The sequence below is a fragment of the Mastigoproctus giganteus genome, chromosome 1 (assembly GCF_048544385.1).
Source record: "Mastigoproctus giganteus isolate SK-2022 chromosome 1, ASM4854438v1, whole genome shotgun sequence".
Taxonomy (NCBI): Eukaryota; Metazoa; Arthropoda; class Arachnida; order Uropygi; family Thelyphonidae; genus Mastigoproctus; species Mastigoproctus giganteus.
This window is the reverse complement of record NC_143575.1, coordinates 223,225,738-223,247,877: the sequence shown is the minus strand read 5'-3', so window position 1 is coordinate 223,247,877 and position 22,140 is coordinate 223,225,738. Positions and strand designations below refer to the sequence as shown.

General features: G+C 33.7%; 1 protein-coding gene across 5 annotated transcripts in view; it reads right to left on the bottom strand.

Moving 5' to 3' along the window:
* Positions 1-3,602: 3,602 nt before the first annotated feature.
* Positions 3,603-22,140, bottom strand: part of LOC150091546 (matrix metalloproteinase-2-like) — a 178,590-nt gene continuing 160,052 nt past the window's right edge. For 4 of the 5 annotated variants that reach the window (XM_090384516.1, XM_090384512.1, XM_090384517.1 and 1 more), the window contains 2 exons: positions 20,367-20,630; positions 3,603-3,866 (listed from right to left, as the gene is read on the bottom strand). In XM_090384516.1, coding sequence (XP_090240642.1) covers positions 3,616-3,866; positions 20,367-20,630 — 515 coding nt within the window. In that variant the 3' untranslated portion in view covers positions 3,603-3,615. Of the gene's footprint in view, positions 3,867-16,362; positions 16,529-20,366; positions 20,631-22,140 lie in introns of those variants that run through there. The other variant, XM_090384519.1, reaches the window with a different exon arrangement.

Genomic DNA, 22,140 nt, shown 5'->3' with positions numbered 1-22,140 from the left:
AACACAGAAATATTTTATCTATGTTGGTCATCTTGTTAGATACTGCACAGAAAAAAATGGGGAGTATTTTGAATAATCATTTTAGCATTAATAATTTTTTTTTCAATAATTTACCATACTATGCTATAATAGCATATATATGATTCCACAAAATGAAGCCAAATGCTGTTAATTAGGTAATTTTGAGTCACAAATGTTATATGTACATATATCCCATTTTTAAGCATTACAGAGCTATGAACATTTAAAGTTAAACAAATGTGTACATGAAAAGAAAATCATATGAACACATAATCCATTAAGCATTTCTGAAAATTAAAAATTTCTATTTAATAGTTAACCGTGCTATATGTAACAAAAGTTACATTATAAGACAATTTTTGTTACACAGCATAAATAAGTTTTTGATAAAAAAAATTAAGCTATATTTTATGCTAGATGCAAAAGTTTTCCCTTATCTTGTTCTTGATTTTTGCTAAATTCCTGTGATTTCCTATTCATTCACTCACACTTCTGCAAAAAATCATGACGAACTTTAAAGCTTTATATAGCTCACTGAGAATGAAATATGCGTTACTCTAAAATGTTAATTCCAAATAAACTAATACCCTTCTCAAGTTTGGCTATCATTTTGTAGAACACCCTGGTATTGTGATAAAATAGTCTTTTTTTTTTTTTTTTTTGCCATCCTGTATATTAAAAAGACAGCGTAAATATGAGTAACAAATGAACCTTCAACCTAAATAATATAAATAATAATATTGAATCTCAAAGTTTTGAATACGAAGATAGAACCTACTTAAAATATCATTTTGAAAAATCTCTAATTAGTTTTAGATATAACTTTCTTACTCAGTATCTCTCAGAATTTTTTTTTTTATATATAGTATATATAATACATTTCATAATCAGTAATAAAGATTGCAATTATATTTCAATGCTGGCATTGAAATAATTTAAAAATCATATGCATTTATTTTGAAAAGTGAAAGCAGAAATGAGTAAAATTTTCAAAATATTTTCTAATTTTTTTTTTTTTTTTTTTTTTTTTGATACACACAAAAAAGAGGCAGTTTTCAGCCAAAAATAAAACAATATAACATTGTATAACAGGTATATATTTGACAAACAATTCTATAAATATGTGCATCATTACATTTGATTAGCTGCTTCATGCAATATAATCTTCCAACATTTTAAAGCCTAGCAACAACTGTGGCACATAACAAAAATAGCACAACCTTAAGATTGCATTTTATGCTGAATATTTACACACAACCAACAATGATTATTCTTAACATTTCTTCATTTTGGCCAGTAGAGGTATGATAGTTTAATATAGTATATTAGTTTTAACACTGAGAGTATGAAAAAGGCAATCTCTCTAAGTCATAACTCTGGGACGAAAATGGAGAACTTGTATTCTTATTAAAATAATTACAAATGGGTGAAAGGCCAAAATAACATAATATCAACTTGGTGGCTACTATATTCCTCACTTGAAGTTGTGATTCATACTAAAATGGATCAGAATTATGGGATTGCCTTTTATCACACTATTGCTTTATTTCAACTACCCTTCTTTGCCCAAGCTATTATTCAGTGAACTAGTCAGTTTTATATTTAGTCGAAGAAAAAAGAACTTTGTTTAAACTCGAGGACAGCCGTATGGCAAGAGGAGCATTAATGACAGTTTTAACAAAAGCCACACACAAACTACCATACAACCATGGTTACAATTAAATTTTCATTATAATACATTTGATATAGTAAGTTTTGCATGTTTTGGTGTTTAGCTACTTTTATGGAGAATTTTGGTCAGGTTGGCTGTCACTTATGGACTGTTATGAATCACACAACTGATGATTCAGCAGCACTGTTTTTTATTCATTATTTAAGCTTTATTTATTTGTTTACAGTTCAGTATATTTTATGTCTTGTCTTTGTTTTATAGATATTTCAGTTTACTTATTCCAGTTTTGACTATTTAGTGCTCCCATTATTATTAGCATTAATAAAGAAAAATTAAAGCTACACTTATTTAGCATTTTGTAGGTGGTAGATGACTTTCATCAATCGGTGAAATACCACCACTTTGCTTATTGGAGGCTTGAAGTGGTGAAACCCATGTTTAGTCTCTAGAGCAAAGTTTCTGGCATCCCCCTCTCCCCATACTTCTCCTTCAACCCATGCACGGTACTAAGTACTATAGGTTTTGATACCTTTCGGTGTTTGGGGTTCTCATAAAAAAAAATTTTAAAAAAAGCATCGGACTTTTTAAAAAAAAAACATTGTTGATCTAGTTATCTATCCAATCCCTCCTTCGATTTACATAAAAACTCTCTAGTTCCAAGATTTAGTGGTAATTTATTTAAAAGTTAATAGCCCTTTGGTTAAAAACAAAAAAAAAAATCTTCCAGTCTATAACTATTCTTCTTTGTATCACCTGGGAAAGAAAAAGGATATCCCCATTATTTAATTTTTTCAAGTCTCAAATTCTTTAACTCTGAAATATCTCTCTCTCTCTCTCTATCCCCTCCCCCCTATAACTCTATCACTACTAACAAAATTTCTGTACATCATAGATGTAGGGATTTTGTTAGTGCAATACTGATTTTTTTAACTCTATCACTACTAACAAAATTTCTGTACATCATAGATGTAGGGATTTTGTTAGTGCAATACTGATTTTTCTGCACTATTAAGAGAACCTTGTGTTGGATTACGCAGCTACTCCTAAATCTTTTTCATCATAAACTACCTTAATTTCATTGCTTCCCATATAATATAATCTTGATTACCATTACTCGAATGGTAATGGTAATCAAGATCCTTACATTTCCCTATATTGGATATTATCTGCCATTTTTCAGACCAACTAGATAATTTATTTAGATCTGTTGAGGCAGCATGCCATTGTTACCACCATTGTTATTTTTTACCACCCTGCCAACCTTTTTCTCATCAGAAAACCTTGACATCAAGTGTTATGTCTTCATCAATGCCATTAACAAATATCAGAAATAAGAGACCTATTATTGAACCCTATGGGTCACCACTGGAGACCATTTCACCCAGAGTAATTAGCCATTTATAATCACCCTTTATTTTCTGTCATTTAATCAATCTTTTATCCACAATGGTACTCCCAACAATGTATAAACTTCCAGTTTATACAAGTTTATGCATTGAATTTGAATGAATAATGTTTCCATAAATTATTTAGGTACTTTATGTAACTGCATTTATGTTTATCCAGACTATGCATATCATTGTTTGTGGTTCTAAATGAGTTTTGTTGAGAGTAGAATTCTTTGCTAGAACATGGGATTTGACTAGATAAGCAAAAAAAAAAAAAAAAAACCTGATTCTTCTGCAAGAGTGGCTGAGTTCCTTAACATTTACTTGTGATATATTGTAATTCTATATTTGATAATTCTTTAGATTTTCTGGGTTAACAGATGGATAATTTCTCCATTTTCAAACAAGAGTTATATATCACGCATAACTCAGAAAATACTTAAGTCTTTGAATAACCTTTGACTCTGTGCTTTGCACAAATTTATAAAAATTTAACAAAAAAAAAAAAATGCATATAATAATTCAAATCCATGGTCAGAGACAATAGAGTGCTGCACTTCCAATGGCTGTCAATAATGGGAGCCACCAAACTGGTACACTTTTATCAGCATAGTTCTCTGGATGACCAGTATCTTGTATACTGGGATTTGATTCTGGTAGCTTCTCGCTGAAACTCGGACAGCCAAACCAAAACTCATTAATGTCACCGGGCATATTATCATACACACGCATTTTAACATCATTAAACCTCCAGAAATGGTTACCTTTGAAAAAATAAGTATAACCTGTAAAAGAAGGAAAAGAAATAACTAGATATAAATATACAAAATTAGGTTATTCTGCTCACATTTTGAATTTTAGCATTATCAATACTTTAAAAATAGAAGGCTATGTCTATATCTGGCAGAAAAATCAGCATAATTCATAAGATTTATTCACTAGGCAGCCAAGGCCAGAAAAATTTACAAATTCATCATGACTGGATATTGATTGAATTATTAGTGGCAGCCAGATTTTCAATACAATGTGCCATGCATTTTTTGTGGCAATATAAAGGTTCAAACCTGCAACCTCTTTACTGGTGGCTGTGCATGCTAACCACTTGATGACATGCTTATTCCCTTTGGGCAGTTGGTTCCAAACTTTTTGCTATGGCAGAACTTTATATTTCAAATTAAATTTCAGAACTTCAATAATTAATAACTGGTGTTCCACTTGGTGTAAAATTAAAATTAACTATAAAATGTAGATTTTTATATAAATTTAAAGAAAATTTAACAGTGTGATTTTTATATTTACACATTTTAATTTTAAAGATCACATCAGATTACCTACTACCAGATAATTTATTCTATATTAATAAATTTTAATATATGGTAAAATACTTAAATAAAAATAAATAAGTAATCATTTGTCTGCATTATAAACAAGTAACAAATATAACTAATTTACCTTATCATTTGCTTTTTCTTATCATAGGCAGCATAGGCGGTAAGCAAACCCTTAGCCATAATTATGAGAGCATACTTAGATTCAGGGGAAGTCTCTATGGATGGAGAAGTGATTCCATTATTTTCTCTGTTCCAGAGAAAAAAATGGAATCACTGATTAAAGAAGTAATGCAAGACCATTTGGACAGGTATACAATTATAACACAATGACAGCCACAGAATGGATTTGTCAAGGGACGACAATTTTGTCTAACCAACCCGATAAGTTACTATGATGTAGTGAGCAAGGAACTGGATGCAAAAAAAAAAAAAATAATTTTGGCATCATATACTTAGATTTCAGGAAGGCTTTTGATATCGTTGCTCATAAAATACTGCTGTACACACTAATGTTGTTGTTATTTGGTTTTTAGGAGCATTAGCAACTAAGGCCATATTGCTCCGTGGATATGCGGTGGTCATTCCCTGACCTTTCCGCATCCTCCGTATTTGGTGGTCGCGGACTCAAATCCCATTCTAATCTCGAATCCCGCTCCTGCCCACGGAGGCTGTACACACAAGCAATGTAGCATGGACAAAGGGATGGTTAAGTGGAAGAAGACAGAGTGGTTATCAATGGGCACTGTTCTTCATGCACTTAATGTTATTAGTGGAGTTCCCCAGGGTTCAGTGCTAGGTCCATTGTTGATTTCAGTATTTATCAATGAAATTGATGAACATATATCAGGCTTAATGTTTTAAGTTTGCAGATGATACAAAGGTTGGCAGGGTGGTTAATGACAGTGATTAGGGTGAGCTACTGCAACAAGATTTAAGAAAATTGGGTTGATTGGCTGAGAAATAGCAGCTGAAGTTTAACATTGACAAATGCAAGATACCGCACATGGGTAGCAGTAACCTCAGAGTAACTTATCAACTATGTGGTACTACACTCAGGGTAATGAAGAATGAAAAAGAGTTGTGCAGTCAGACATGAAATTCTCTGAGCAGTGCAGGCATGTGCAAGGATAGCTCATGGGGTTTTGTCAATGATATATAGAAACTTTACTAGCAGGGATAAGGAGGTGATTATCCCTTTGTATAAGACCATGATTGGGCTGCATTTTCAATGATTGGGATAAGGAGGTGATTATCCCTTTGTATAAGACCATGATTGGGCTGCATTTTCAATGATTGGGATAAGGAGGTGATTATCCCTTTGTATAAGACCATGATTGGGCTGCATTTTCAATACTATGTACAGGTCTGGAAGCCTCACTTTACGAAGGATGTAGATCTGCTGGAACAGATGCAGATAAGAGCAACTAACAAAAGGGTGTTCTTACTAGAAAGGATTCAGTTCTGCAAATTGCATCTCGAAACCAGGCACCTGCAGCGAGATCTGATTGAGGTGTTTAAAGTCTTAACTGCATTGAGTAAGCTGAACATTAATGGTATTCTTCCACTTGCTGAGACTACACACGAGGAAGCATAAATTCAGTTTGAGGAAGGATGGTTGCGGATAGATGTGTGGAAGTTTGCCTTCAGCCAGCAGGTAATTGATTGTTGGAACAGGCTTCCATCTATTGTTGTAGAAGTGGATGGGTTGAATATATTCAAGGGAGAACTAGATAAATTCTTGGAGGGTATGGATGGGTGAACTTTTCTTTTTTTTTTTTTTTTTTGATTGATGCTATATAAGATTGCTTTCTTGTGTCGTTTGCCATTACTACTACTATATATTTTTGTAGGAAAAAAAAGTTGGTCTGGTTTTAGTTTAATTTGCACTATAGAACCTTTGAGAGTACTTCATGAACCATAATTTGAGAATCTGTCGTGGAAAATAAAAATGCTTCTCCTGAATTGGGTAGTCTGTGCTCATAAACAGATGACAATTTTTTTTTTCTTTTTTTTTTTTTGCAATAACCACTGAAACTATTTCCACTAATAACTGACTTTTAACTATTTAAATGCAGAGCCACAGAGAGAGTATATACAAATTCATTAAAAAATTGATGTGTCATCTCACATCCATTATTTGGGCATATATGGTACCAATTAATATGATGCATTTCAGAGCAGAAAATCAGCTATGTGTAGCTATAAATTATAGCATATCAGATGCTTCTCCACCAGCACTGTCTATGCAAGACCTGCAAGCTGTTATACAACTTTTGAGTGCAAATGGTTTTCAGCTGGCAGAGATTCATTGCAGGCAGTGTATGGAAATTAATTATGCTTCCAAAACAAATGTAGTGGACCAACCAGGTATCAACATTTCTGTGAAGGTTAATCGCTGAAACTATAATACAGTCTGGTCCATTGTGCATAACTAAAAATAACCAGCAGATGTGCAAAAGATTTTAAAGCAAGTGTAGAAATGATGCACTGCATCTTTCGGTACATTGGGTCCCATAACAGAAGCAAATGAAAAGATATAATACAGTAAAAACAAAGTTTTTACTCTATCGCCAAGAATCACTGCTTGTGGACTTGAAGGAACTCCAAGTTCTTTCAATTCCCAAAATACTGAGAAATAATACGATGCAGTGCCACTGTGTAGCCATTAACAGCTCTTTTATAACCTAGCTCTTTTTCCCCTGGGAAAAAGGGAAACCTGGTATTTCCATACATTCAGAATTCTTTGGAAAAAAAAAAAGTACTAAACAGATAGTGCAGCAAACTGTCTGTGAACAGTAACACCATCAGTTTAAGAATTCTATGGTTTGTAATCTGCACTGTTAAGATGCAACATGTCTTAACCCAGCAGTAGTAGAGGGTAATCTGACAGGTGACTGTCAAAAATAACATTACCATGACCATTAATCAATGATTAAAATTCTGAAATTTTTTTACTTTCCTAAATATAGTCAAACTTTTACTGCAGTAATTTATGAAGTGATTTTTATACAGAAATTGCAGAATTTAATAATATTTATATACATTGCCCTACCATTAATGTCTGGACACCCCTACATGGATGGGGAACAGGTCCTATGCATGCAACACGTCACAGAACCTGCTATAAATATGCCCACTGGGCTTTGAATAGACAATTGCAAAAGTGGGCATGCAAGATGAGACGTAGGTATGATATTAGGATGCTAGTAGTAGATGATAGTAGGTGCCACTTGAGCAAGCGTTCTGTATGAGACATCGCAGTCTCACTCTGGGGATCCTTAAGTCAACGTCATATGCAAATGGAAGAGGAATGGGACTAAATCTGCCAAAAAAAAAAAACAGCCTGGTAAACCCCAAAAACTAACAGAACAGGACAAGAGAATTCTATGAAGAACTGTGCACAAATCGTAATTTGCCATTGTCTCAAGTCACAGAAACCCTCTGTGAGAGTATTGGGACTAATGTCAGCACTAGTACAATATGAAGGATACTCCATGATATGGGTTATAATGGTCGTGCAGCTGTTCACAAGCCATTGATTACCTCAACAAATGCCATATGCCGATTAACATGGTGTAAAGAGCATGAATCCTTGACTAGAGAAGTGGAAAGCAGTCCTATGGACAGACGAGTCGAGGTTCGCACTCTACCAGTCTCATGGCCGGTCCTGGGTGTGGCGAATGCCAGGGGAACAGTTCCTTCCTTCCTTCCTGATTGTATCTTCCCAACAATGAAGTTTGGTGAAGGCAGTGTCATGGTATGCAGCTGCTTTTCATGGTTTGCCCATTAGTCATTGTCCTGGTAATGCTGTGCAATACCAGGACAACCTGGACAATTATGCACTTCTAACATTATGGCAATATGTCGGGGAAGGCCCATACCTGTATCAGCAAGACAATGTGCCATGCCATACTGCTCGGGTCGTAACAGAGTGGTTTGAGGATATGGGTGTGGAAAAGTTGGATTGGCCAGCCCAGAGTCCTGATCTGAACCCTATCGGGCATCTTTGAGATGTTTTTCAAATAGGCCTCTGGGGTTGGGTAAACTCATACTATGATTTTTTAGTGTTTTCCACCAACCATGGAATAAAACGAAATAATATTTACAATAAATTATTTACAAACAAAATATTACTGATAGTAATTTAAAATAAAACAACTGTGATATACAGGATAATAATAAAATGCCGAATTTAAAATGCAATAAAATATACTAGGTTAAAAGCGCTAAAATACTAACTGAAGCTTTCAAAGGCTTCTGCCTTCTTTCTCAACAGTGTTCACTGTTGATAAAGCCCCTGGCTTTATGGCCGTGAAGGGTAATAAAAGATTATCTCTCTCTCTCTCTCTCTAAATAAGATGTCGAACTTGGTCATAATGAGCACGGAAATAACGAGATCACAGCTGTAACGAGCAAAAAACCATAATGGTTTTAATTTACATGTATTCCCATATAATCGCTCACTGTTGTAATGAGTGTACTACATGGATATACCAAACAAATTTTGGTAGCAATGCAAACATTCTTAATTGTTCGGGTTGTCAAAAAAAAACTCAATTCTTGGAATAGATGAAAATTAAAATGGCGACTTAGCTTTATGACCACCTGCATTGGATTAGTGAACGAATTATGACCTTGTCCTTCCAGGGATGGGGTTGTATAATAGTGCATTGCCGTTCCACTTGTCACATTACCCTATTTACGGATTGTCTTGTATTCACTGAACCATAAATTTATTTCAGGACTTCTAAGAATTTTGGAAATGGGACTTCTAAGAACTTTGTATGCAGATCACTTTATCGTTTTAAAGTAAAATCAGTTAGAAACGAACTCTTCCTTCGGAAACGTCTACTAACAAAAGAAAGTGTCTCTCGATTCATGAAAAAATCAAAATTATTCGCGAATTAGAACATGGTGCAAAAAATGTTGAAGTATGCAAAACGTTTTCTTTGTCCTCTTCAAGTGTATCGACATTGTGGAAGAATAAAGATGTTTACATATCGGTACTGGAAAAGAACATAACTGAAAAAAAAAAAATAATTTTTAGAAAGTGCAAGGTTACAAACTATGAAGCATTTCTTCAATGGTTCACCATGCAAAGAAGTGCTGGATTTTCAATAGACGGTTCGATCTTCAAGGCTCAAGCAGAAAAATCTGCTAACCAATTTAGACGTGACGATTTTGTGTGCAACAACGGTGAATTCAATGACAAAGACATCTACAACAGTTGTACTACTGCAACAGTATACAGAAAATTTGGGCAGATGGGCTGAGAAGTGGCAACTGAAGTTTAACCTTGACAAATGCAAAGTACTGCATATAGATAGAAGTAACCCCAGAGGAACTTACCAACTGTGTGGTACTACACTTAGGGTGGTAGAAAATGAAAAAGACCTCAGATGGTTGTGCAGTCAGATATGAAGTTTTCTGAGAAATGTAGACAGGCTGCCAGAGCAGGTAATGGGGTATTGTCAATGATATATAGGAATTTTGCTAGCAGGGAAAAGGTGGTTGTCCTTTTGTATAAGGCAATGGTCAGGCCATGCCTTGAGTACTGTGTACAGGTCTGAAGGAGGCCTCATTTTAGGAAGGATGTAGAGTTGCTTGAGTGTGTACAGAGAAGGGCAACAAGATTGGTAAGGAGAATGAAGAGGTTCCCTTACCAAGAAAGGCTTAAGTTCTGCAAACTACAGTGGCTAGAGACTAGGCACCTGCGAGGTGATCTGATTGAGGTGTATAAGGCCTTGAATGGGTTGAGCATGCTGAATTCTGATGGGATTCTTCCGCTTGCTCAGATTATGAGCCCGAGGGGGCATAAATTCAAATTGAGGAAAGACAGTTATAGAATAGATGTGCAGAAATTTGCCTTTAGCCATGGGAACAAACTTCCATCTGTCATTGTGGAAGTTGATAGCGTAAATAAATTCAAGGAGGAAATGGACAACTTTTAGAGGGAATGGTTGTGTGAAATTCATTTTTTTTTTTTTTTTTGGCTGATGCTACATAAGCTCATATGCTTACTTTATTGCATCACATGCCTCTATTACTACTACTACAACAACACTGGCAAAAAAAACAGAACTTTTTAATAATTTGACACCTGACAATACATTTAAATTCAAAGGGGAAAAATATGTTGGTGTAAAAAAATCAAAGGCTCACTTGACGGTGCTCATATGCGCAAATATGAAGGAACTGTTAAAAAAAAAAAAAAAAACTGTTTGCTATCGGAAGATCGTAAAAAACGTAAGGAAACTTCCTGTGGATTACACTGCAAACAAGAAAGCTTGCATGACTGGATATTTTTCGGAAATATATGATTGAATTAATGATTGGAATAAGGAGCTATTCAAAAAGAAGAAAAATATTTTATTGTTAGTTCATAACTGTCCTGCACATCCTCAGATTCAAAATTTGTCCAACATTAAGCTAGTGTTTCTGCCTCCCAATGCAACATCAATTTTACAACCAATGGACATGGGTGCAATCAAGTGTTTGAAAGGATTTTATAAAAGATTTCTCATTCTACATCTGATCAGTCCAAGAGAACAGAAACTTATCTAGTCTATATCGATATTGGATGCTATAAATTTATTGAATGATGCATGGAACAACATTACTTGACAACCATATCGAATTGCTTCAATAAATCAAAATGAAATTTCAATTATAGATGAAGAAGATGGAAACGAAGAAAGCAACTTACCATTATCCGAATGGTTGCTACGTAATAACGTAGGTTTTAATACAGATAACCTCAATGAATTTGTACGAGTCGATGACAATTTGTTAACTAGTGGTCTTCCTACAGAGTGTGACATTGTAGATGCTGTGCTCAACAAGACGATGATATGATGACAAGTGAAAGTGAATCAAAATCAGTGCTGACAACTTACAAGCTCAAGGTGCAATGGACACATTAATCAATTTTTTTGAAGGAACTGAGGCAAGTAATGAGACTTTTTACACATTGAGTATTTTAAGGGGAAACTTAAGAAATATCAAAGTGAAATCTTTAAAACAAACATCAATTTTAAGATTCATAAATAAAGACTAATTGAAATCGTGTTTATTATTAAATAGTATTGTTTTTAATTACAGAGAAATAAATTTTGTTTAGTATTAAGTGTATGGTTTTAAAATTACAAACAAATAAATTGTGTTTAATATTAAGTTTATTGTAGTTTATACAAGCATATTAATACAAATATTATGTAGGCTTATACAGTACTTATATTATTTATTATTTTTTTTTCTCTTTAATATATTTTTTTGTTTTTTGAATCTATCTTTTTATCAAGTTATTGAGAATTTAAAAAAATAAAAGGTAGATTTAACTCATCACCGATATAAAGTGTTCATTGTTTAATGGTCCCTTGATGCTCGTTAAAACCAAGTTCGATTGTATATATGCACGTTTGAAATTTTGCACACTTCACGATCTTTTAAGCTGCAAAATGGAAGAGAATAAGATACATGTTTATGCAGATTTTTATTACAAATACTATAAGATCTAAGATGTTGCTCAAGGGAAAGCTTGACCATGGAAGACTTCCAGTTATTAAATAGAGGGAACAAGCCATTAAGTACTTATAGAAGACCAAATACTTAGGCCTTTATATTGACGATGCTCTCAGTTTTCTACTACACATTCAGTATGTGTTAAAGAAAAGGCTAAATTGTTCCTGAACAGAATTAAACCGATTATAAGACAAGATTGAGGTCTTAGAGGTCAGACCTTACGACTTCACTATAATTGTGTGTTTTTGTCGATAATTAATTATGGGGCTTTAGAGCCAATAAAGTTGCTGTAGTAAAACAACTGTTACAAGCACAGAGCGCTGCCCTCCTGACCATGTCAAGAGCTTGTCGAACTACCTCCACCATGGCTCTTCAGGTTTTGTTTGGGAAACTACCTGTCCACTTTGAGGTTCAGTACCGCTACCTTAAGTATCACCTAATGAAGAAAATACCATTGACCTATGATGACATCCAAATAGATCTAAGTGCTCCCATTAAGACTGAGAAGACAAGACTAAGGCAAATTTTTGTTGCAAAATGGCAGCAGGAGTGGTCTTTGTCTGATATTGGTGTAGTCACAAGGGACTTTCTGCTTGTAGCAAGGGAAATTAAAAAGGAGGAGTTAATGTGATTTTCGCCTGGCTTATATGGTATGTTTATATTAACTGAATGGAAGTATAAATACTAAACTTCACAAATTGGGACTTTCACCAACAACATCTTGTTTGTGTGGCCAGGAAAAAACTCCATATTCTACACCAATTCCATTATAATGATCTTTGACATGACCTACTTAGTGTGGTTCCTAACTTAGACTCCAGCAACAATAAAATTCTGGTTGAATCTCAGACAGCTTTTAATGCCTTGAATATGTTTCTTAAAATGCACAAGAAGAAATGAAATTAGATCCTAGTTTTGCTGTGCTGGTGATTTTTTGGATCCTTTATTGGACAAAGAAAGAAATATCTCTCATCTTTGATTGGATTCTGTGGTTGCAACTGATTAGTATCATTCAGGGCTACACTTTCTTGTACTTGATGTGGAATTGTTTTCAGCAGAAATATCTACTGCATAAGGAATTTTGCTCTACTCATTTAGTGTTTTAGAGTTTTTGGAATTAATTTATCTTTGTGAGTGAATATCACAGTAACATTTCACATTAGAGCCCTTTCATAGTAACTGCGTTTTTGTTAGAAGATTAATTATTTTTTCTACAAGTGAAGGAGTTCTGCCTACAATGGGTTAGGCAAACTGTAAATTAAGAAGTTTTGCTGATAGGATGGGATTTTCCATGGGATAGGTTCCCATGGTTAGAGAAGTTAGTCCACTTCTTCCTACTTTATTCACTTCTCACTTCTAATTATTGGAGGGTCCCTCTGTTGATGCTCCTCTCTTCTATCCCTTTACCTCCCCATCTCCCAAACTTCCCTCTATATTCCTCCTTTTCCACTTCATTCTTATTCAGGCACTCTCAGGTCTTATGCCCTGGACTTGCCCAGCAGAAGATAGAGATCCTGACTGCCTCCACATGGCAGAGATGGGAGGGGGGATGTAATTATCAGGTGTTGCTACTTCTCACCTGCTAAGAGCCAGGCACCGACTGACAACATAACAACAGAATACATCATAACACTTACACACCCAACACACTACATACAAAAATAGCCAGTTTTGGCATAAGCTTCAACACAAGAAGTACAATAGCGGCTAATGGGGGGAATCCTGGGGTCCGCCACAACAACATATGAATATCCCCTGAAATTACTTTATAATGAACATTGTGTAATTGAATTGAATTAAAAAGTAGGTAGTTATTCTTAATGTAGGATTTACTGTAATACACTGCTACATGATGTGAAAGATGATATAAAAATGGGGGTTGACTTTTACACCAAATATATATGATTAATTATCAATTTTCAAGGCAAAAAATGGAAGTCAACTTATTTGCCTGAATACAGGTACTTATGTATGAAATCTTCAACCTCTGCAATCTGCAGTTTTTGATAATGGAGACTAATTTAACATTTAACTACATTGATTGAGCAGATAACTGTATATGAAGTGAAATGAGTTTACATGATCTTTTCATTTGGTGTTCATGGGCCCAAGGTACTCTTTGTTAGGTGTTCATGGACCATACTCTTTATTCCAAGGTCTCACCACATTATATTTGGTTCAAACCAAAAGTTTTCTGGACTAGTCATGTTAAGCACTCATGTGGCATAGCAAGTGCATGAGATGTGATACTGCTACCATTAGATACTGCTGAACTAATTCATTATGAGCTAGTATGGCGAGTTTTGTGCCAATATATAACAATATGCTTTTGCAACTGGTGTGTCTGCAACTGGTGTGTCTGCCAAGTATGTCTTGCAATTTTTGTAGCCAAGTAAGATGGCAGACATTAAGAAACAGTGAATTTGCATCCAATTTTGTTGTAAACTTGGAAAAATAGTTCAGAGACATAAAAAATGCATAAAAGTGTTTGGTGAAGATGCTACAAGTAGAATATAAACTTTTCAATGGTATTTGCATTTCCAAGGTGGCCAAACTTTAGCTGAGAATTTTGAGTGCTCAGGTGATCCACTGTCATCAAATTGATTAAAATGTTGAAAAAGTGCAAATATATATGTATATATATTAATGCTATTTGTGACATTCTAGGCCTATTGTATGGTATACTGATGCATTTTAACTGAAAATTTAAACAGAAGGTGAATTCCTACAGAATTTGATGAGTGACAAACAGAAACAGAACCAGCTCTGTGTGCAAGGACCCACACACACAGGCCAGAAACTTCCTTTCCAGGGTCACAACAGGGGATAAAAGCTGGGTTTATGATTACAACCCAGAAACATAGCAGCAGTCCTCTCAGTGTAAAAGTTCATCATCTCTATGTCTAAAAAAAGGGAATGCAAATCAGATCAAACATCAAGAGTATGATTATTTTCTTCAATGGTGAGTAAATTTTTCATTGAGAGTTCCTTCTGCTAGGCCAAACTGTACATCAACAGTTCTGCATCAGGGTCCTAAAGCGTTTGAGGGAGGATGTCAGGAGAAAATGCCCAGACAAATGGCTCACTCAGGACTGGCTTCTGCATCATGAAAATGCACCAGTCCACATGGCTTTGTCGGTTCAGCAGTTTTTAGCCAAAAACAAAGCGGCAATAGTCCCACATCCTCCCTATTCTCCCGACTTAACCCTCTGTCCCTGACTTCTTCCTGTTCCACAAAATGAAAATGCAATTAAAAGGATGAAGATGAGGACATCACAGAGGTTCAAGCTGAACTGCAGAAAGTTAGACAGCATACAAAATAGGAGTTCCAGAGATGCTTCAAACAGTGGGAGAAACACTAGGACTGACGTATAAACTCTGAAGGGGAATCAATGTATAAACTTTGAAGGGGACAACATAAACATGTAACTAATGTGTACATTAATTTTATTGCCCCAGTACAGAAACTTAGGCTTGGACCTTGTATTAAACATACAGTATTAAAATGCCCTTGCTCTAAATCTATTTTTTTGTTTTTAAAGAAATTCAAAGCGTTTTTAATAAATTTCGTTTTGAAGTTCTTTCCACAACACTTATTCCAGCACTAACTTAGTTCAAATATGAACTTTGATGACATTGTTAATGATTTCATAGGATATAGTAAATACTTTATGCTCTTAAATGTATAATATATTTTAAAAGAAAACTCTTGTTTTCATATTATTACTGATACAAATTATAAGTATCAGTAATAATAAAAATTATAATTAAATAAAATAGATAAATTTTTAAATTAAAATACATAAGCATAATGTATTATGCTTAGGTATATTATTTTAGCAATGATTATGTTACTATTCACCAGAAGAAATAAATTTAAAAAATAAAAGAAATCAATAAATTGATGTTTTTGTATTATAAAACAATGTATAGTTGTTTCTTTATAAAAAAAAATACTGAATTAACATTGAAATATTTCATTTTAATAGTGCCAATAAAAATAAAAAAACTTAAATCAGAAATTAACTTGTGGCAATGTTATGGGCTTCTAAAAGTTAGGTAGTAATTTGTTTTTGTAAAAGACAACTATTAAAAATATGAAAATGATATTTTATTTTTTAAGTGTACACAGTAGTGCTGACCATGGAAAAAGTAAATTTGAAATTATTTGACTACACCCTATGCATTTAAAATTTTGGAATAATTTTTGACTTTATGTGACTGGCAACTTTGGTAATTAAAGTAATGTCACTATGGATGAGTCAATAGTATTTCTTTACTGTTGGTAGTTGATGCTGATGTGCCATTTGATAGAATATCATCTTCCTTGTGGGAGGAGGAATTTTTTTAGATTTGCTTAGAAATATACAAAAGCATAAAGTACAATAAAGAAAAACTATGACCACAAATAAACAATGTATTGCATGGCTATGTAAACAACAAGTGAATATCATTTTCACTTTGCTTGCAGATTATACCATTCGTTCTCAACAGAAATGTGTAATAAATGAAATTTTAATGCCTCAAGACAGAAGTCCCAATTCTGTGCCTACAAGTACAATGGCACCCATGTTTTCTAAGTCACCCACTTGTTTCTGAAAAAATAAAAATAAATCTATCACATGCTGACTAGTTCTTTAAGTTATTTATTTTCATTTGAATAATAAAAAAGTAATAAATTGTAAAACTGTTAATATAGCAGTATATGCATTATACAATATATGCATTATGAATGATGTAATTAAAGGAATTAAATAATTTAAATTAAAAGGACTTTTTTCCCCTTTGGAATTTGCTACATTTTCAGAAAATATCAGCATAGTTTGCCAATGTAAAAAAGATTTTTAACTGCTACATGGAAGGTGTCCACAATCAAAGCTGATATAAACAAAAATGTATAATGTGAATATTTTAGTAGCAGTGCTATATAGCTGCTAAGTATGACCTCTCTGATTGAGTAGTTAATCCCTTCCATTTAACAGTAAATGCTGTAGTTATATTACAGACTAGTTTCAGACTATTACAGACTTGAACTAAACTTAATATTTGAATATCAGAGTTGATTATGACAGAAAAGAGTTAGGTTATTTAAGGTAAGTACTAAAGTTACTAAGGTCATAAGATATCTTTATGTTATGTCTGAAAGAACACATGACATGCATTCTTAATCAGTTTAACATATATATGGAAGGAAGGAAGAAAACTCCACATCTCTGGTGGGGGGAAGGTTCACTGGGAGCTGTAGCTAGCCAATTTCCAGTGAAAAATCCCTTGATCTATAAGAATCAAATTTCAGAACTAAAATGTTATGACATTTTTAATATAACATTTAAAAATTAAAGTATCCCTGTACATGCTATGCATAAAAAATAATAAAAAAATGCCATAAAAATGATGAGCCCACCAGGAAATAAAAATACTTGAATATTCAGAGCTTTTGGAAAAGTTATATCAAACCCAAACCAGTGAGTGAAATTTCATTGACTGTGGTTTTTTAAAAATATTTGTAATTTATGTTCGTGTTTCTTTGCAATGGTAATCCTAGAGTAACATACCACTCAGGTACTACCAAACATGAAATTGATTTGGGAGTAACTATGCAATATAATATGAAGTTTTCTGAACAGTGTAATGTGAAAGAAATGCATCCCTAGTTTTAATGCTGTTAAATTTTATTCATTATAAGATATCATTGATTTCTTCCACAAAATTAAAAATAGTGATAAATTGTCCAATATCAATACATTAAGCTTTGCTTAGTAAAATTAAGTTATTCTTAAAACTGTTTTGTTTTTTTTTTTTTGGATAAGTAACATCATAAGGAATTAGTGTTGTACTTAGGTTTGTTAGTGAGATGTGATTATTCTGTTTCTTCTGAAAGTTTTAATGCTGCTATTATAGCACATGTTTGTATAAAAAAAATAATAATCTCTCAACATTGAAAAGTTAACTGTAAAATTAATGTTTACTGGTGCTAATAATGCCTAAATGAGGGAGAAAATGTGGTTGCTACTAGCATGGTTCATGTGATAACATAATAGAACATTATAATATGAAAGGGAGGAGAACATTGACTATGGTTGGGAAAAAGAACACCTGTGACCTTTGTAAAACATTATCACAGTAAAACAAAGTCTGATATTTGGTTATTATGTGCAAGATTGACATTTGGGTTATTATTTCAGAGTTTTTTTGCTGAGGATTCATAAAGTAACTTCTCTTGGTGAGGAATGCAGGCATATTAGTATTAGTAATGGCCGCATGGTGAAAGAAAGCCTATGGCTTATGCTGCACCAGCCAAAAAAAAAAAAACCCAAATAAAACAATGATAAAAAAAAAATAATAAAATAAATAATAATAATTAATAAAAGAAAAGGAAATTAAACCTATCATCCTATGCATTTCCCTCACCTGAAGGTGCTATCCAGATGACCTTTGAATTTCCCCAAACTTTCAGCCTCTACCACCCATGTAGGCAACTTATTCCAGTAATTTATAACTCGCTGGCAAAAATAAAACTTCCTGCAGTACAATCTAAACATTTCCCTCCCGTAACTTGAATTTATGTCCCCTAGTTCTAGCATCATTTATAATCTTGAAAATTTTGTCCTCATTCGTTTTACTGATGCCTCTCAGAGCCTTAAACACCTCAATCAAATCTCCTCTAAGATGTCTAGTTTCCAAACTCTGTAACCCACATATTCGAAGTCTTTCTTCATAAGGATGTCCTTTTGCCGATCTCACCAGGCGAGTTACCCGTCTTTGCACCCTTTCAAGAAGCTCGATGTCTTTCTTTAGGTGTGGTCTACATACTTGAACACAGTATTTCAAGTGTGGTCTAACAAAAGCCTTATATAGTGGGAATATCATGTCCCTATCAATACTTGCAAAAGTTCGATAGATCATCGATAGGACACCATGGGCCTTCCTTGCAACCTGTTTACAATGCTCAGAGAATTTCATGTTGGACCGTATCGTAACACCCAAGTCTCTTTCCTCCAGTACTGGGTTTAGTTGAACTCCACCAAGTGAATAAGTTATTTTGAGATTAGTTTCCCAGGTGTAATACCTTACACTTTGTTGGATTAAAGCATAGCTGCCATTTTTCTGACCATTCCTGAAGTCTAGGTCTCTCTGAAGAAGCTTAGCTTGACAGCGATCATTAACTACTCTACTAATTTTAACAGCATCTGCAAATTTAGACATCACGCCCACTATCTTCTTCATCAATGTCATTTATGAAAATTAAAAACAATATAATACTGATCCTTGGGTGATTTGATATGAAGTGATTGGGTTGTTTGGCTGAAACATTCTCAGCATTCACTGAAATTAAATACAACTCAAAGTATTTACACCACTATACACTTACTTTGTTTATATTATAGAATTTAAAAATAAGAATTTAAATATTTAAAAATAGTCAATGATTTTACATAGGACATAAAAACTTCATAGGCACAGTACTGAAGTGCCTAATTTGATTTGATTTTTTATGGCACAAAACCAACAAGATTATACTGTGCCTTTAAAGTGCCTAATGGAAAAGATAGCCCTGACAGTAATAGATGGAAGAGAGATGCAGCAAAGAAGGATATTAAAATAGTTCCACCATAATGAAGTATCATCGGATCTTTGTTAGTTTTCACTTTTTCTTTCAGTGAAGTCAACATCTTTTTGGTTTCACAAAGGCAAATGAGACAATTATTTGATTCACAAACGACTTCATCTTCATTCATTTGTTCAGAATATAAATATAATATAAATTCAGAACACCTTTTTTTAATCTTAAATTAAAAAAAAAAAAAATTCTGTATTTAAAACTTGTAAATGTGATTCTTGCATACCTATAATATGTTCCTTCTAAGTAATATCTGATAATTTTTTTCCTAAGTCTATTGTTGAACCTTTGCTGTAAATGTTGTCCTTATTCTTTTCTCAAATTTATATTCCTAATCTTTTTCATCACTACATTTACTGCATAGCAGTTATTAACTCTCAGCATTTTCTCTGCAGCATTTTCCTTAGTGTTTTAGATTTACAGTATTTACAACATATGAAGTATTATATGTGTTCCTGAGACACACATCTATTTTCCTTCTTACAATAAAAAAAAAAAAAAACAAAAATCAGCATAGTAGAAATATTTCGTATGATGTGGACAGATACACATATAAATATGACAAGCTTGGCATTATGAGCAAATGACTTATTTATGATCATGCAGATTTACTTACTTATTATCATGCAGAAGCTTATTTCCTTCCTGCAGTTTATTCTGCTTTATATAAAACAAGAGGTCACTGAATAAGTTTATTCAATAACCTCCTAACCTTCCTACATAACTAAACTACACTGAAAGTTTAGTTTAGTTATGTTGGAATATATTCCTGATTTTTAATTATCAGGAAGAAGAAATATCAAATAACATACCATCTATCCACTGAAAAGCTGCATCAATATAATAGGGCACCCCTCTCCACATTGCCATATCCCTAGGATAGTCCAACTCCACAGCATTATCTGTTTCATCCACTTTCCAATACTTCCTGCCACTGAAGAGATATGTTTTTCCATTGTGGCCCCATACCACAGCTGCATCCACCCTCTCCAGATCATCTGGAAGGCCAAGATCACTTAGAGGTCTTGGGTAACCTGGTTCAAGAAGATTGGCACTGAATACCCAAAACTGCTTTCCTAAAAGATAAAAAGAACAGTCAATTAAAAAAATAACACTCACACACCACTTATTGTGATCATAGATAATGTTATCATGTAACGAATGACAACATTATCCACTTTTTGGAAGTACCAATCAGACATATACTAATACACAGAAAAAATGTCATTTTTTGTTATCACTTTTTTGCTTTATTGGTTTATACATGTGCAGTGGAAGTAATTACATAATATCCTGATCTGTTCTTGAACTCTGACATTTTGTGTCACTAGTTACTGCCATTGCTATGGTAGTAATTAGCTGAGAACCATTCATATGGTTCTCAGTGTCATTATTCTCCAGAAGAAAGTACCATATCTGTACTCCTACCAATCTAAATGTTTTACCGTATGGAGTATTAATCCTTTGTAATTCTTGATTTTAATTATTTGTAACGGTTTCTTTGGATTTCCAGAAGTATTATGAGAGTTTCAAAATCATTGACGACTTTCTTGAAGAAATAATGTACAGTCAAATTAAAGTATTTATGATGCTTCGTTTCAATATTTTCTTTCTGTACACATACACCTTTATATGTACACATTCCTGTTCTGCATCTATAAACAGCACTAAACAACTGTATATTTTTCCATCACTTATGTTATCAGTTTAGCTGAGTCCCAAAGTGATCACAGTATATATAAAAATAATAGGCAATACTTTGGATATAGTGCTTGAATTTAGTTTAGTATTAGTATAAAAATGGCAAAATGATACAAGAAGGAGGAAAAAAACAATCCCCACCATTATCATTTTTATCATGTCTTGTTTGCTGACAAGAAGTATCTGCCTACTTCCTCTTAACTGCAGTGATTCTGAGAGGTAATTTATCATAATGGTAAATCATTCATTGGTCACAGGTATATGTCCTGAGATCCAGTCTATTGTTACATTCTTTCAGTTTATATTTATGCCTCCTAATATTTGTCTCTTCTACCAATGAGACTATACCATCCTCATTTAGACTGGTCTCTTTTAGGGCCTAATACACCTCAAGCAAACCCCACTACCTTTAAATACCTTTGCTCCCAGTCTTCACAAATTGCAAATGCAGAGTCTTTTCCTCATAGGTACATTCCCTTGAACTACTTACTAGCCTGGTCACCCTTATATGGATCCTTTCAAGGTGCAATGTGTAGCCCTCACTGCACACTTAAATAACACTGTACTTTAAGTCTATGAGAGTACTAGATCGAGCTATCTTGTTATGAGTCTACAGCTCTATACCCCATGATTCTAGTTGATTACAGACAGAGGGAGTAGTCCCCCCCCACCACGAATTATTCCAGATTTCTCAACACACACACAACATGCAAATGAGCCCATGAACAAGCACACTATAGATAATAAACTGGTTCAATAGGACTTTATGGATCTTATCGTTCAATAGGTACTTGTGCACTCTAAAACCAGCAATAGCAATCCCATGCTTCCTTTGCCTCTATCAAACTAGTTGGCTCTCGTGTAATCCATTTTGTCATCTTTCTT